Here is a 15355-nt window from a genome sequence, read left to right on the forward strand (position 1 = left end):
GAGGGGAAGGTAGAAACACCAGTAGCATGGGGCACTAATTCTGCGGGGCACCTTAGAAGGAAGGCAGAAGCCCACTGAATAAACTGAACAGCACTGGAGTGTTTACAAAGACTGGTTCTTTCCTGGGCAGAACATCAGGCACTATCATATGAGAGCAGATGGCCTTAGGTTATATTATGTGGCTAAAGCTCTGTTTTCATTCTAAAGGAAGCTCAAAATATACACTATTTGGTAAACAGTTTCAATATGCCAGGTATTTTTACACCCACTAGACATACGCCATCTCACAGAAAACCCTATAAAGTACCTTTATTACTTCCATTTTATCAGTGAAGAACTTAAGACCTAAGCAACTGGCCTGGGGTCTTTCTGTTAATTGGCCAGCTCTGCCTAGCTGAGCAAAAGCAAGATTACCCCAAGTTTATTATGTTAAACCACAGGCTTGATGATTTTGGGGCTCACTACATGCAGGAGATTGTGATATGTACATTTGTACTTTATATCCCAAATGGAGTTGCAGAAAGTAGAATGTGAATCAACTTTTTGAAAGTCAAATGTCACAGTAAATTGATTAGAGCTGTGATTTTTAAAATGAGGGAGCTGGGAGTAGCAAACGGCTGTGTGGGGATGGGGCCTACCGGAATTCAACAGTCATGCTCATGAGTATAAGCTCACACTTTCCCAGCTGCCATGGGAAAAGAAGCTGAGACCATAAAGGCCAGTGCAGCTTTCTCTTTATGATACATTTTTTTAAAAAAGCAAACCCCCTTTAATCATAGTCAAGTAAGCACTCACTGATTTTAAGAGCACAGTATTTGAAAGCTGGCTCAATCAGTCCAGGGTGTGTCCCTTTGGCTCGCAAGACACATAAAGAAAAAGGGATGAACAGAGTTAGGTTCACTGTTCTTAAAAGTTGTAAATGTAAAAGGCCAGCTGCACAATGCTGCTCATTAGTTTGCCAGGAAGCCTTGAACAACAGGCTCTTCTGAGGCAAAGGCCTTTATTCATAACGTCTACCAGTTTCTGCTGTAAATATTACCAATATTCCCACCATGTCTAATTTAAAGCTACTAACTTGACTTCACGGAGTGTTGGGGAGGAGGAGTTGGAAAGACTGCATCCAGTGGGTTCTCGTGAGAAACTGCAAGCCAGTCCAAGTCTGCTCCAGAGCATCATTGGACTTGGACTTCTCTTCCCACCAACAAAAATCCTGGATGGGCGGCCACGCTGCTCTATGCCAATCCCGCCCCTAGTGGCGACAGACGAGACCTCCCTAATTAGTCTATTTGCCCTTGTTCTTTCCCTCCGGAGTACTGTTGCTTCCTGTTTTCCAAGGTTCTTTAATTCCCAATCAACTCCATTTCAGACAATCTTGCTCAAACACATTTCCCTACATTCTTTTAACCTCCTTCTTTATTTCTTACTCTATTCCAATTCATACCCACTAACACAGGGATATTTATTTTCTTCCCCCTCTCTTCAGTTCCATCAGTGAGCCGGTGAAAAACCCTAATAGGACTTAGTAAGAATAACACACATAAAATGCCTCTAAAATATTTTTACTTTACAAAGATCCCAACAAAATTTCTGACCAAGTCTCTACCCAATTCCTCTAACCAAAATTCTTTTCTTCTATCATCTGAATTGAGTTATATATTTCAGAATTTTTATTTTTACAGGAGTGTTTATCTGGTACTACTATAACTGCATTTTTTTTCTGATGTCTTTTCATTGCCATTATATACTCTACTGCAAATAACTTTTTGAAGCTGGCATGGGGAGCCAAATCTTTTATAACAAGTAATAATATGAATGATCATAGTCTATTAATCTATTAATAACCAACTCATAAATATAATTCTACTATGTGTTGTTTTATTTCAGAGCCCCAAATTACAGTCATTTGCATACCTCCCTTATGATATCTGTCATGTCTGCATACAACCTATACTATTACTTAAATTTTCTCTGACCCTCATTTTAACCTAAATAAAATCACTTAAAATGAAAATTTCAAATAACTAACATAAATGGAAAACTGGTATCACTTATCAAAAACAGTTACCCTGTAACACATTTTTAAATATGCCTGTCCATACGCACCCCATGACAATCTCTCATACCGATAGTGGTGCACCTACCACCATTTTTATTGAACTATAATTGGGAACAACAATTGATTCCTCTGGGACACAAACTCTCTCAGCAATGCAATAAACTGAGGCCTCAAGGGGTGCCCTGTTCCAAGGCAGCTTTATGTGCAGGCAGGGCAGACCCTATGATAAGATTTCAGGGCCCAGAAGGACCTCAGAGACTAGCTACGTAGGCCAGTTCTTCTCTGTGATAGAGCGTGTGTCAGAAACTCCACCCCCGGAACTTTCACTCCTGTAGCTGAGTGGTTTTCTAACCCCACATCACGAGGAGAAGAAGGTGGGACAAGCAATCAACCAGTGTGCTGGAGACACAGGACACTCCCCTCTTTAACAGAGCAAATACATCTTAATTAGTTCTACGCTGTGGACTTACATAGGAAACTGTCTTTAAATAAGGAGTGCTGATAGGGAAAAGAAACGTTTGAAAAACACTGTTTGGATTGAGTGTAAATCATGTGAAATTGTAAATACCTTTAAAAGCACATTCTGACCTGCGATTCTGAAGAGGTAGGAAGAAGTCTGAAAAGAGAAAGGAAAGAGGCCAAGTGCACTGTTGAGGGGAGACGGAGCCCTGAAAAAGTTATCGGCTGCTAATTATAGACTTCGCCGGCTTTGCAATTCTGACGAGGGCAGATCTTGCCTGGTGCTCAGATGGCCAGGGAATTGCAGTCCCTTCGGACAGGAGGAATGGAAAAAACAGAACGGAGCTAGAAGTGGGATAAAGACCCTGAGGAGCCGGGGCAAAAGGACCTGAATTCCAGAAGCGAGAGGTAACAACACGCATTTGTACAGTGTGCTACAGTCGGTAAACCACGCCTGTCCACACTATATCACAACAGCCCAAGGAAGCAGGCGGGGAGTGTGTATGTACAATATCCATGGTGTACCCTGATGCTCAGAAAGGTTAGGGGACCTTCGCTACGTCACAAAGTGGTGGAAATGCAAACAGAGCGCAGGGTAGCTGCTTTCCTGCTTCTAGATCTGGTTTTCTTGTCATGCTAGATTATATCTAGTCGGAGGGTTATAAGGACTTGAAGCTGCTGAAACCAGAGAGAGAAGATAATTCAGCACTGAATTAAAAATTCGAGATAAACGTGTTCATGACAACACTCACTGCTCCTCACCTGCTACCACGTCTCTGCACATGGCTTGGAAGGCTGGCAGGTAGCTGCTCCGCAGCCTGTCCAGGAGCCCTGCCACGGCCCGCACCTGTGTGGTCCTTAGTTGGTTATAAATGGACTCCAGATCCTCGTACCTGCAACACCACGGGGGAGGTGAACATCAGGGAGCCCCAGGCATACAGTGATGACCCGCCCTCAGGCAGACAGAGAGGAGCCCTGCCTCAGGGGCCTTCCACACAGGCTGGCTCCAGCCCAAACAGCCGGGGCATCTGTGCCCAGAACAGCAAGGGCAAAAGCCTGCGCAGGGAACGGGGTTCAAAGGGGCAGCTCGAGGAGGTAACAGCAGGAAAAACTGCTGCGAACATCTGGCGGCTCAGAAGCTGGCAGCTGGAGGTCATTAGCTCCTGCAGTAAGGCCTGGGGCGGGTGAGCGCGGCTTTGGAGCGAGGCTGCTGGAGCAGGGCCCCGCAGCAGGCCAGCAGGAAGGCCAGGAACCAGGTGGAGGCTGGAGCATCCCGGCACGGGGGCACCGACCGGGCTGAAGCCCCACGGGCATGCCTGGTCCTGTGATACGGACACTCCCCTCTTACTGCAAGACAGGGGTATCTGCTCCAAACGTCTAGCTCCTTTTGAGGAAAAAATGAATCGGCACAATGATAAATAGGAACAAGGAAATGGGGAGCCAGCCGGGGAGTCAGCAGGAGCAATCATTAGGCCTTCCCAGAAGTCTGTGAAGCTGGGACACAGCGGGGGACGGGCTTTCTCACGCTCTGACGACTGGCTGGGACCTAGGACAGGCTGTTCCGCAGCCTGTTGTCAAGGCCCTCTTTTTTTTTCAGATTCTACAAGAAGTGCGTGTATATGGCCTTGACTGTCAAAGGAGAAGGGAGTAGACAAGATAAATATATAAAATAGAATTAATTAATTTTACATGTACTTGAAAGAGCCTTTAAAGATATACTGACTGTAGCCCAAGAAAGAAGGGGCAGCCACTGAACCCTAGGGGAAGGGGACATCTCCCAGAGCATAGAAAAACTGTATGAACCCAAATGACACTGAGCTTTCTGCTCTAAGGGATGTGAGAGACACTTGGAGGTGAGACCGGACTCAATGGCTGGCTCTCCCAGGCCATTATCCTCTAAGACATCTGCCAAGGTTTGGAGCACGTGCCTACCTGCTCTTCCAGAACTCCAGCTCCACCTCAGGGGTGGGATGTTCCCCTTGTACAAGTGGCTGGGAAGACTCCTTCTTGAGTACCAGCTGCACTTGGTGGCTCCACTGGATCACTGCAGACTCGACGGCATAGATGACTGACTTATCCGTGGAATCCAGGCTGTGAAAGGCACCACAAACTCCTGAAGCGTCAGAAATAACTTAACACTGGGGGTCTCCCAAACCAAATCCCAAATTTTAAAAAATTAAGGGGGAAATTCTACCTAGTCCAGGCATTCTTTTACAAAACATCTTAAAAATCTTTACCCAAGAGCCTTTTCCCATTGCTTTAGAGAGAGAGGAAGGGCGAGGGAAAGGGAAAGAAACATCGACTGGTTGCCTCCCACAGACACCTGGACTGGGGATCATACGCACCTGGACCGTGTGGATGAGGGACCGAACCCTCAACCTAGGTAAGTGCCCTGACCGAGAATTGAACCCTTTGGTTACAGGATGACACTCCAACCGGGCCACGTCAGCCAAAGCTAGTCCTGGCATTCTTAACTTTTGTTGGACAGTAAACTGATGAGTAGTTAATTAAAAATACAGATCTTACCCAGAAAAAATGCTTCTGCATGCATGCATACACAGTTACTCAAGAGAGCATTTACCAATATTCTGGAGCCTAGTTTAAGAACGTTGAATTCTGTCAAGTCTTTCTGTCAATGCAGAAATACACTAGACAGAAAACGTTCCCATGACCACGTGACCCTTGCTTGAATCCCACTAATGTCAGCAGCCTCTCAACTTGACAAAGCAGTGCATCCCTCAGTAGATCCGCTCTCCCTGGGAGGAAGTGTGTCTCTGCATTGAACCACATCTACCTCCCTGTGATTTCCTTATTTTGGTCTTGACCTCCACATCAAGAGGAAATAGGTTAATTCCTTCTCCACAAGGCAAACCATCTATCATCTGAACACCAATGTCAGCTTCACTTTGTCCTCATTTTTCCAGTAAAGAATGGAATTCCCAAGCATTCTACCTCATATATCTTTTTAATAAACACACAAACCAGGAATATTTTAGGAGTTAGCAATGAAAAATATATTTTGGTTTGCCTTTTCACTACGTCTTAAATAAAAGCTGTTTATGTCAAGAACTCAACACAAATGACAGGGTCTATCATTCACATTTTCATACCAGAAAACCACCTTCACTTGGTTTAATTACAAGTGATCACAAAAGGTATCAAAGGGAGAGATACCCACCTTCCTGAAATGCAATCCAGCCTTTTGGGAAATTATCAGGTTCAAACAAAGGGAGATAAACTCAGTAATGATTATATACACACACACTGAATATTATGTTAGAATATAAAAGGAACAGTAAATGGTAATTTGTATTTATTTATTGTGAAATTGAATATTTTTATTAAACTAAAATAACTTTTCCAGTTAACTGGGAAATTGCTTCAAATTATATTGATATATGTAGCAAATTACTTCTAATAGCAAAAACTCATTATAAAATGCATTGCCATCCCACGCAGTACTTATTCTTCAGATCAAACCAACAGTACACAACAGTCACAGCAATGCACTGGGAAGCTCCTGGCATCGGGGCAGCCTGAACTCAGGCAGGAAGGGGGTTTGTTGCCACAAACACAGAGAAATGCTGGGTAGTCTCAGGCACCCGTGGCCAGCTGGTATTTGGGGATCTGCCCATGTTGTTTGATGAGGTCATCTTACTTCAGCTTTCACAATGACCTCCTTCCTCTAGATCACCCTGAAAGGTGCCTGTCTAGTACATCTTGGGTATCAGCAGGCCTTGCATTTTGACTCTTGTCCAGTTCCCAGTTTCAAGTCTCTCCAACTTGATCATAATAGCTACCATTTATTAAGCACTATTATATGATTTGCACTGTCCTCAGAGCTTTACAGATGCCATCTCACAAGAACCCCGAGGAAGAGGAAGGTGCTAAGGCCATCTGCATTTTACAAACGTGAAGAAAATTGAGGCTGGGAGAGATTAAATGATTGCTTCCATGTGACCCGGTCTGTACACGGTAGAACCTGGATTAAAAGCTAGGATCCAGAGCTCTGCCTAAGTTCTATGTGACCTTGCCTCACAGACTTGCCATTCTATTTCAAACACTCAATCTCCACCCATCCATGTGGCTGTGTTAATCCAACAAAACATTTTAATATTAGAATCTAAAACATCATAAAAGATGACTTCTTTACTATAATACCAACAATGGTTTTAAATGAAACTGACATTTCATTTTTCTTTTGTCAACCAGCAGATGAAATTCTTTCCTGTGTTTGAGTAATCCTCTCCACCTTAAGCATCTTGTTAGGAGCCCCCTCTCCCCCCACACAAAAAGGCTGGGTGGAATATAACAAACTATATCATTTAGATACATAGCCTGGCTTGAAAGAAAAATAAAAATACCCCATGGGACAGGAACAAAGAGCTTGTAGCTGGAATAGTAAATGGAAGCCAATGACAGACATAACTTTTAAAAGGAGAAGAGGCTGAGGATTTAATGCCTATTCGGGCACAGGAGGCATGGACTTCAAGCTCTAACAAAGCCAGATCTGTTTCTATTTGGAAAAAAATCCCTAGGATCTGAAAAATGTCTCCAGCTGCTGGGGGAGGAGGGCCCGGAGCTGTAACAGGAGCTGCCAGAGTGAGTTCGGTGGCGTGGCGTGCTGGGTGATGCTGGGAAGCGGCATGCCTGTGTCCTGCACCGGGCCTGGGCCTTTGCCAATGACAAGACACTGCCCTAATAAGCAAAATACTGAAACCAGAGTGGCTGCTCTCAGCCCAGAAATAATTCTGGGTGGAAAAGAGGCCAGGATGCTGTGGTAGCCTTAAAAGACTTCGGGCAGAGGGACTGGGGCAAGGGTCGTAATCAGCACCAAGCATACAGTCCGAGGACGTTGGCCAACAGCAGAGAGCGGGCTTGCGTGCAGAACAAGGACATGTGCAGAGTCAGGAACAGAGAAGTCGTGAGGAAAACGTTCAGATAAACCAGCTTCTCCCATATTTCAGAGACCCATATGGCCAGGCTGGCGACACTTACATGGGCTCACTTTCAGAATCCCCAAACTCTATCCTTTCTGAGACTGGTGGAAGAGGCAGCAGAGTCTTCCCCCTCCCGTGCTCAAGGATAACCATGAGGTCACATTGGAGGCTGTGGGCGCGCTGCTGGACGTCCTGACACACCACCTGGGGCCAGTCTAGGCGATTCTTCTCATTGGCCAAGATGGGGATAACAACCTGGAAGAAAGGTGCACAGGAAAGAAGGGCAGGTTGTCCGTGGTCTGGCTCTTGGTTCCCAATTCCCACGGAAACCCTCTGAGTGGCTTTCGGTTATGTCTCCTGCGCAGCCTTATGTTGAGGCTTAAAGACAAGTGTGACCAGAATGCTGACGGCAGTCATGCTCAGGCCGGGGCTACAATTCCATAAACCATGAGGGCGGTTCCCTACAGTGTCAGACATCCACCGTAGTTCCTCTTCTTTTGGTACCCGTCCTCAGATCCAAAGGTGACCATTGTGAATAAATGTGAACCAGTGAGTCAGGCCAAGGTGTCTTATCTGAACTTTTGAGGAGGAGAAGCATTTTTTTGTTTATGAGCATGGAGCTGCTAGTGGCCACCGTGCCACCGCATGGAGCCATATGGAGGAGTCTACAGATGGAGAAAGGCTAAGGCCCATGACATCCTTTCAGCTCCTGCTCTTGAACTTCTTGAGCTAGTTTAAATAGAGTTTTCAATCACTAGCAACTTAAAAAGTTGTAATTAATAGAGCTCACTAGGAAACTCTGTCTGTCAAAAGCTCACAACTAATATAAAGGGAGTACTATAGAGAAAAACAGAAAATCCAATAACATGATAAGGGACTGTTGAGTAAATAATGAAAAGGGAATATGGATTTACATGGTTGGCTGGGTTCTATATATGACTAATAAGTCTGTGTGGCTATAAAACAGAATACCTGGGTCTAACAAGTGAAATCCAAGAGGATGATCCTTGCCTGGTCTGTCTGAAAACAATCACTGAATTGAGAACTTGCAATCGCAGGTGGACTGAGAGTTTGAAGAAATAAAATGTCACAGATTGAGCTCTGCTCACATTCATGTTAAGAAAGGATGCTTTGGACCTGGGGCAGAAAGGATAAATAAGGGAGAGAATATAAACAAGAATTTCCCTAAGACCTCAAAGGCAGGTACCGCATGTCATCTGATTTCTACATACATGCAATACTCCCTTGGATCTGGCATATAGGAAGCACTCAGTACACATTCATAGGATTCCTGAATGTTTGCTGTCTGAAGAAAAAGGGGTAGGTGGGTTTGGGTTGGGCTTTGAGTGATAGGAAGATAACAAAAGTGAACTCTCTATGAAATTAAAAGCCACTCTCTCACTTATTCAATGAATATTTATGGAGCACCTATTAAGTACTAGTACTGTTCTAGGTGCTGGGAAGGTACACCAGTGAACAAAACATACAAAGATTACTGACCTCATAAAGTTTATATTCTAGTGGAGAAAGAGTCCATGAACAAGACCCATGGTGGGGGTGGGGGAAGAGCAAGTGAGGAGAATCAGAAATGGAGGGGGTGCAATGGTAAATGGAGCGATTGGTGCATGTATCATGAGAAGATGACATCTGAATGAAAACTGGGGAGGACTGGGAAAGTGCTGTGTATATTCTTGGGGGAAGTGTAGGTGTTTGAAAGGAACAGACAGTGGGAGGGCCCTCAGGTGGGAGTGTGCCTGGTGTGATCAAGGAGCAGCAGAGAGGCCAGTGAAACCAGAACAGGGTGAGTAAGAAGAGTAGGGGTGAGTAAAGGGGGTCAAATGACCTGTAGCCCTGCCTGGAGAATTCTGACTTTTACTCTCAGACCAATGGAAACCAGTGAAGGGTTTTGAGTAAGGGGGTGATGTGGTAGGATCACTCACTTCAGCTGCTACATTGAGCATAGACTGTAGGAAGCCAAAGTGGAAAAAGATCAGCTAGCAAGTTATGACTATAATATAGAAGACAGTGGCTTGGCACACGGGGGAGTAGAGGAGATAGTAAGAAATGGTCTGATTCTACATACGTTTTTGAAGGCTCAGCCTACACGACCTTTTTAATGGATTAGTTGTGGAATTGTAAAAAAAACAACAGGAGTCAGGATGACTCCCAGGTTTGGGACTGAGCAACAGGAAGAATGGAGCTGCCATTAACTGAAGTGGGGAGATAAGAGTGGGGTAAGTTCTCGAGGGAAGTGCAAGAGTGTGTTTTAGGACATATTAGGATTCTATGTATCTGTTGGACTTCTAACTGGGGACACCACGTAGTCAGTTGGCTATGGTAGCTGGGAGTTCAGAGGAGCAGAAAACGCTGGAGATAACAAAGCTGGGAGGTGCCGGATACAGATGGTTTGTAACAGCTGAATGAGCACCCCGTAGGAATTGAGATGTGTAAGGAATGAGCCCGAAGGCTCTCTAATTTTAAGAAGCTGGAAGAGGAGGGGGCATGTCCTGCAGAAGCTGAGAAGGAACAGCCATGGAGACAGGGGGAACCAGAAGACTAGTGTCCTGGAAGGCAAGCGAAGGAAGTTCTTCCAGAAGAAGGCCCTCATGAGTTGGGCTAAATCCTGAAGCAGGGACACTGAGGGTAGAGGTTGCCATGACACGGAGAGGTTCCTTAATCTCCCTCCTGTGCAGTGAGGGTAAACGCCTAGTGAGTATTAGATAAAACAGGAAAAGAATGGGACCCGGCAGGAACAGACACATATTGTAGACATTTTGCTTTACAGGGGCCATAAAGATGGGATGATAGATGGTGGGAGGAATGAGGATTTTGCTTGACAGGATTTATCTGGAGGAGATGAGAACGGATGGGTTCAGAGCACAAGTAGCAGTTTTGGATTTAAGGCTGGCATCAGATGACAGCAGACAGTCCATCTCAGCAATGGAGAGAACGGCAGAGTACATGAATACAGACAGGGGCATATGGGGTAGGTGTAGGAGTTTGTGGAAATTTTATTTTATTGTCTCCATTTTTTTTAAACCAAGAAAGAAGCAAGAGCATCACAGAGTGAGGCTGAGAGAAGAGATTTTGGACATACTACAGCTGAGCACCCCAGGGAGAACTGGATTTGGATAGAGCAAGGTGACAAGGATGGGTTAGGAAGGCGAGGCAGCTTTAAAGTGGGATGAAGAGTGACAATAATTCCTGTCCTTTATGGATTACCTAGAACATAACACACTCCATTCCAGCTGTCCTGATATATTATTACTAAGTTTCATGACAACCCTGTAAGGTAGTTGGACCCTGGCAGAGGTGCGCTAACCTGTTCACATCACAATAATGAATTTGACAGAACCAGTTTGTTTTTTAAATGTATCAGCATTTTTGATGTTTATTCCTTCTAATTAGCTATATCCCTCTAGGTTGAAAATTATGTTCAGAAAAAATGCATTTAGCTGGATAATAGAGCATATTATTATAACATATTCCCAATACTATTCACCTAATCTTTTTTGACTTTGCCCTTTTTTTTCTTTCTTTAAAAAATTTTATTTCTCAATTACAGTTTACATTCAATATAATTTTGCATTAGTTTCAGGCGTATAGCACAGTGAAGCAATCGCGCTCCCCGCCCCCAATATCAACGGCACCCACCTGGCACCACAGTTATTACAATACTATTGACTATATTCTCTATGCTCTGCCTTAAATCCCCATGACTATTCCAGACCTACCAATTTGAACTTTGACACCCCTTCACCTTTTTCACCCAGCCCCCTCCCCTCTGGCAACCATCGGTCTGTCCTCAGTATCCAGGAGTCTGTTTCAATTTTGCTTGCAACGGAACCAGCATTTGAACACAGGTCCATTATACTCCAAGTTCCAGGCTCCTTCTACAAAACACAGGACTTCAGAAGGGCATTCACATTCCAGAGCTCTAGGCAAGAGTAACTGGCAGCAGTGAATCAAGAAGCTGGGAGAGGGATCTCTTCTCTGAGCACCATCACCCTTCATGCACTGCACACTCCCCCCCCACCCCCCGACCCCATGGACAGCAGAGGAAGACTTCTCTCAGCGAGGGTGGATTTTTTGGTTCAGTGATACTGAGTGAAAAGGCAGAAGGGCGAGGGGGATCCACAGTAGAGGAGAGAGGGCAGGAGGGGAGGGATGGGGGTGAGCAGTTCTCAGCTGGCACTGGATCAACTCCAGGGTGCATGAAAGATGGAAGAAGGTGGTGGAACAGCCTAAGAACCGCTGTTGGAGGTTTTGAGAAAGGAAAGTAAAGGCTGGACGTATTTTAAAAGTAATTTTATTTAGATTTTTCAATAGATAACACATTCACATGGTACAGGTTTTAGAAGTATAAACGCTTTTACAGTGGAAAGTAAGTCTTCTACCTACCCTGGTACCTCAGAGACCCAGTTCCCCCTGTGCATTACTCTGTGAATGAATTTCCTCCCTCCCTCTTTCCCCCCTCCTTCTTTCCCTTACTCTCTTTGTCTCCCTTCTCCTTCCTCTACTCTCTCTTTATCCCCCTCTCTCCTTTCTTTTTATCAGAAATGGTAACATACTATTCACAGAACTTTGCACCTTTAAAAAGTTATCTTAAATTTCAGCATTATGAACTTTGAGGACACGTGGGAAATTAAATACCCAGTAACGAAAAGACAAATACTGCACGCTTCCACTTATATGAGATATCTGAAGTGATCAAGCTCATAGAAACAAAGTAGAATGGTGGTTGCCAGGGGCTGGAGGGAGAGAGAGGCAGATAATTGTTGTTTAGTGGGTGTAGAGTTTCAGTCATGCAAAAGCAGGGGGGGGGGGTCCAAGGATCTGTTGCACAATTATGTACATGGGATTGACAATATGAGAGGAAACTGCCCCCCAAAAATCAGGATTTATTTATAAAAAATTGTGTATTCTTACAGGTTTAAACTTCAGCCACCTTCTAAGTACTCTCCATTTGATGCAATACACATATCAAGATGTTTTCTCCACTGCTCACAACAGTTTTTGAACTTGTCAATTTTGATGTCTTTTTGTGCTTCTGCCATTTTTTGTTTCACCTCTTCCACATCAGCAAAACATTCCCCTCTGAGGACTTTTTCATTGGAGGGAAACAAACAAAAAAAGTTGCTCAGGGCAAGATTGGGTGAAGAGGGAGGGTGAGGCATAGAGGTCATGCTTGTTTTGGTCAAAAACTGCTCAGCACAATGCAGGCAGGTGCCCCTAATAAATCACCCGTCATGAAATGGGCAGATGTGTTGCGTCTTCAAAAAAAAAAAAAAATTCACTGAATCCGAACACAGCCTCGCACAACAACGCCAGCTGGTACACTGATGCAGATGGTTTCCTAGGACACACTCACCTAGTGGAGGAAGCCTGTACTATAAGGGCCCAACCTCCAGAAGATAATTCCGGTTTTGGGGGGTCCCCCTCTTGTATTGTACTCCACACTGGAAAAATGTTGGAAGAGTGAGTTCTATCTTATGTGTTTATCTTAAGGACTGTTTCATATCAATCATTCCTTTTAATTATTGATGGACCTTACTTCATTCATCCAGTTGCCTATTAATGAACATTTAGTTTATTTCCAATCTCTTTTCAATGTGCCAGCCAAAATTCTTGAACATTTAAGGGTTTGAATTACTTTAAAATTACTTTTGCTTGCTGGACTATATTTCTTTGGCCATGAAATAGAACTGAGATGGAATTGCTGTCTCCCACATACATGAGGTGTAGTTCCCTGTCTGAAGCTTTGTTCACTCTGCTCCCCACACTTGAAAGTTATCTTGCTCTCGATTTATCCTAATTCTTCTCCTTTGTTCAGGAGCCAGTTCGACAACTTGAGGCTAAGCATGGCTCTCACAACACACAAGTATCTCTCCTCTGAACCCAGGGATGATTCTTTCTATCATTATTATTCACGAAGGGATTTGATCCAAGCTTGGACTTCTTCAGGGATGGTGTTCAGACAGTGCACAGCAGTAAAACCATTCTGGTTGTTAAAATACTGAATTACTTTCATATCTACCTGAGAAACCTAGCTTTCAGAGGTTCCCTGAGAACTTGTGTGGTGTCAGACCCTTCTGGAAAATTTTCTCCTTCACAACCTCCTAAAAAAGCAACTAACGGGGCTAACACCTGACTTAGTGGGGAGCCTCCAGGACCCGAGTCCAGCACATGGGGTGGGGGTGGGGGGCAATTTGCCTCCACCCCAGTCATACTGGTTTTAAGTATTCTAAGTATACGATTAATTCCATGTGTGAGATCTTGACTATATCTCTTTGGTATTCACCTACCACATGAAACATCACTTAGCTACTACTCTGTACATTCTTATTTCATAATCTGCAAGGGCACCAAGCGTCCAGAAGCACACACATTCAACTTGCAGGGAAGTGTACTCCCCTTCCAGAAAGGTCTAACGTCCCAGGAATCTCTCCTGAAGACCCCCTCTTAAATCTCCTGCACCAAAGCATGCCCAAATCCACACCTGCGGAGACCCCCTCCCTGAGCGCCAGGCAGGCCCCTCCAAATGCCTGTTGACCATTTCCAACGGGATGTCCCAACTTATCTGGGCACAGGGCTGATCTTTGGTTAATGGCTGTATAATGAAGTTGTTGAAAATCAAAACCAAACCACCTCCCCCTTTCAACTCTTCCCCAGAAGCAAAGACTGTTTATAGCCTCAGTGACCCGACAGAATTGCCCGTTTGTTCACTACTTCCGGTCTCCCCAGCGCCAGTTAACCGGAGAGATTAAGATAGCCTTAAAAAGAGGTCAGGCCCCAGGAACTCTTCAGACTCTGGCCTTCCCGAGACTCTTTCTTGCACCCTGCCTAGGGCAGCACCAAGTCCTAGACCCCTCACAGTCTCACTCTGACCTGACCCCCACTTAGATTTCCCCAGCTCGCCTCTCAGGTGTCAGCCCCGCCCCCACACAGCCCCTTTTCTTTGGGATTCGAATTCGGCAAGGAGTCTCCACTCTCCTACGGCCCCGCCCCTTCCCGAGGCCCCGCCTCCACCCCGTTTGCCCGCCCCTCCCCCTCCCGAGAGGCAGCCCGCGCGGGGTTAGCTAGCCACCCTCACCTCAGAGAACAGCGCGGCCAGGTGATCCAGAGGCGCAGCGGGGATGTCCCCGCAAAGCACCGCGCCGCGCAGGCTGTTGGGCCCGGGCGGCTCGGACCTGGTGCGCAGGAAAAAAAGCCCCTTAGCGTGTGGGGGCTCGGACTCGGGACCCGCGTCCAGCCCCGGCCACAGTGCCAGGCCTCCGGGCCCGGGCCGCACCACCAGCAGCGGCCTTGCCCCCTCGGAAGCATCGTGGCCCAGGAAGGCGTGGAGCAGCTGCTCCGCCTCGGCCGTGCCCGCGCAGCGCTCCCAGACGCCCGCAGCCGGCCGCAGGCTCTGGGCCACGTAGGCTCCGAGGAGTCGCAGTCGTGGGTCCACGCCGGATTCCAGGTCCGCGTTCTCTCCAGCCAGCGCGGCCGGCTTCTCGGCGCTCGGCATCCCGCGCTCACTCGGGCAAAAGCGGTTTCCCTAGTGACGGGGACGCGGCCAGGACTCCCTCCTCTGCTCCCCTCCTATTGGCCACATGATTCCTGGCCCCACCCCTTGCAGTCTAATAAGGTAGGAGAGGGACGGCGGGGAAAGGGGTGGTTTCGCGTCGCTGTTGCTGAGACACCCGCCGACGCTCTTATTGAGTGAGTGATCTCCTAGATTGGAGGCCTCCAGGGTGATTGTCCTCGTCACTGGTTTATTGATGAGGTGCTGGAGGGAATGTCAAAGATATAAATGCTGTTAAGGATGCTGCTGGCTAAGGTCAGATTAAATTCTTTAGAGGTCTCCAGGCACTGAAAATATTATGGGTCCTTCACCTGTTTTCCAACTTTAAAACAA

At 45.9% G+C, this 15355-nt stretch overlaps 1 protein-coding gene across 1 annotated transcript in view; it reads right to left on the bottom strand.

The window, feature by feature from the left end:
- Window positions 1–14965, bottom strand: part of DNAH9 (dynein axonemal heavy chain 9) — a 303753-nt gene extending 288788 nt beyond the window's left edge. The window contains exons 1-4 of the mRNA XM_090290843.1: window positions 14549–14965; window positions 7514–7710; window positions 4448–4606; window positions 3278–3408 (exon numbers count right to left, since the gene is read on the bottom strand). Of these exons, the coding sequence (XP_090146969.1) occupies window positions 3278–3408; window positions 4448–4606; window positions 7514–7710; window positions 14549–14965 (904 nt within the window). The remainder of the gene's footprint in view (window positions 1–3277; window positions 3409–4447; window positions 4607–7513; window positions 7711–14548) is intronic.
- Window positions 14966–15355: the final 390 nt, after the last annotated feature.

This window comes from Furipterus horrens, unplaced genomic scaffold (genome assembly GCF_987537825.1).
Source record: "Furipterus horrens unplaced genomic scaffold, mFurHor1.1.pri manual_scaffold_11, whole genome shotgun sequence".
Taxonomy (NCBI): Eukaryota; Metazoa; Chordata; class Mammalia; order Chiroptera; family Furipteridae; genus Furipterus; species Furipterus horrens.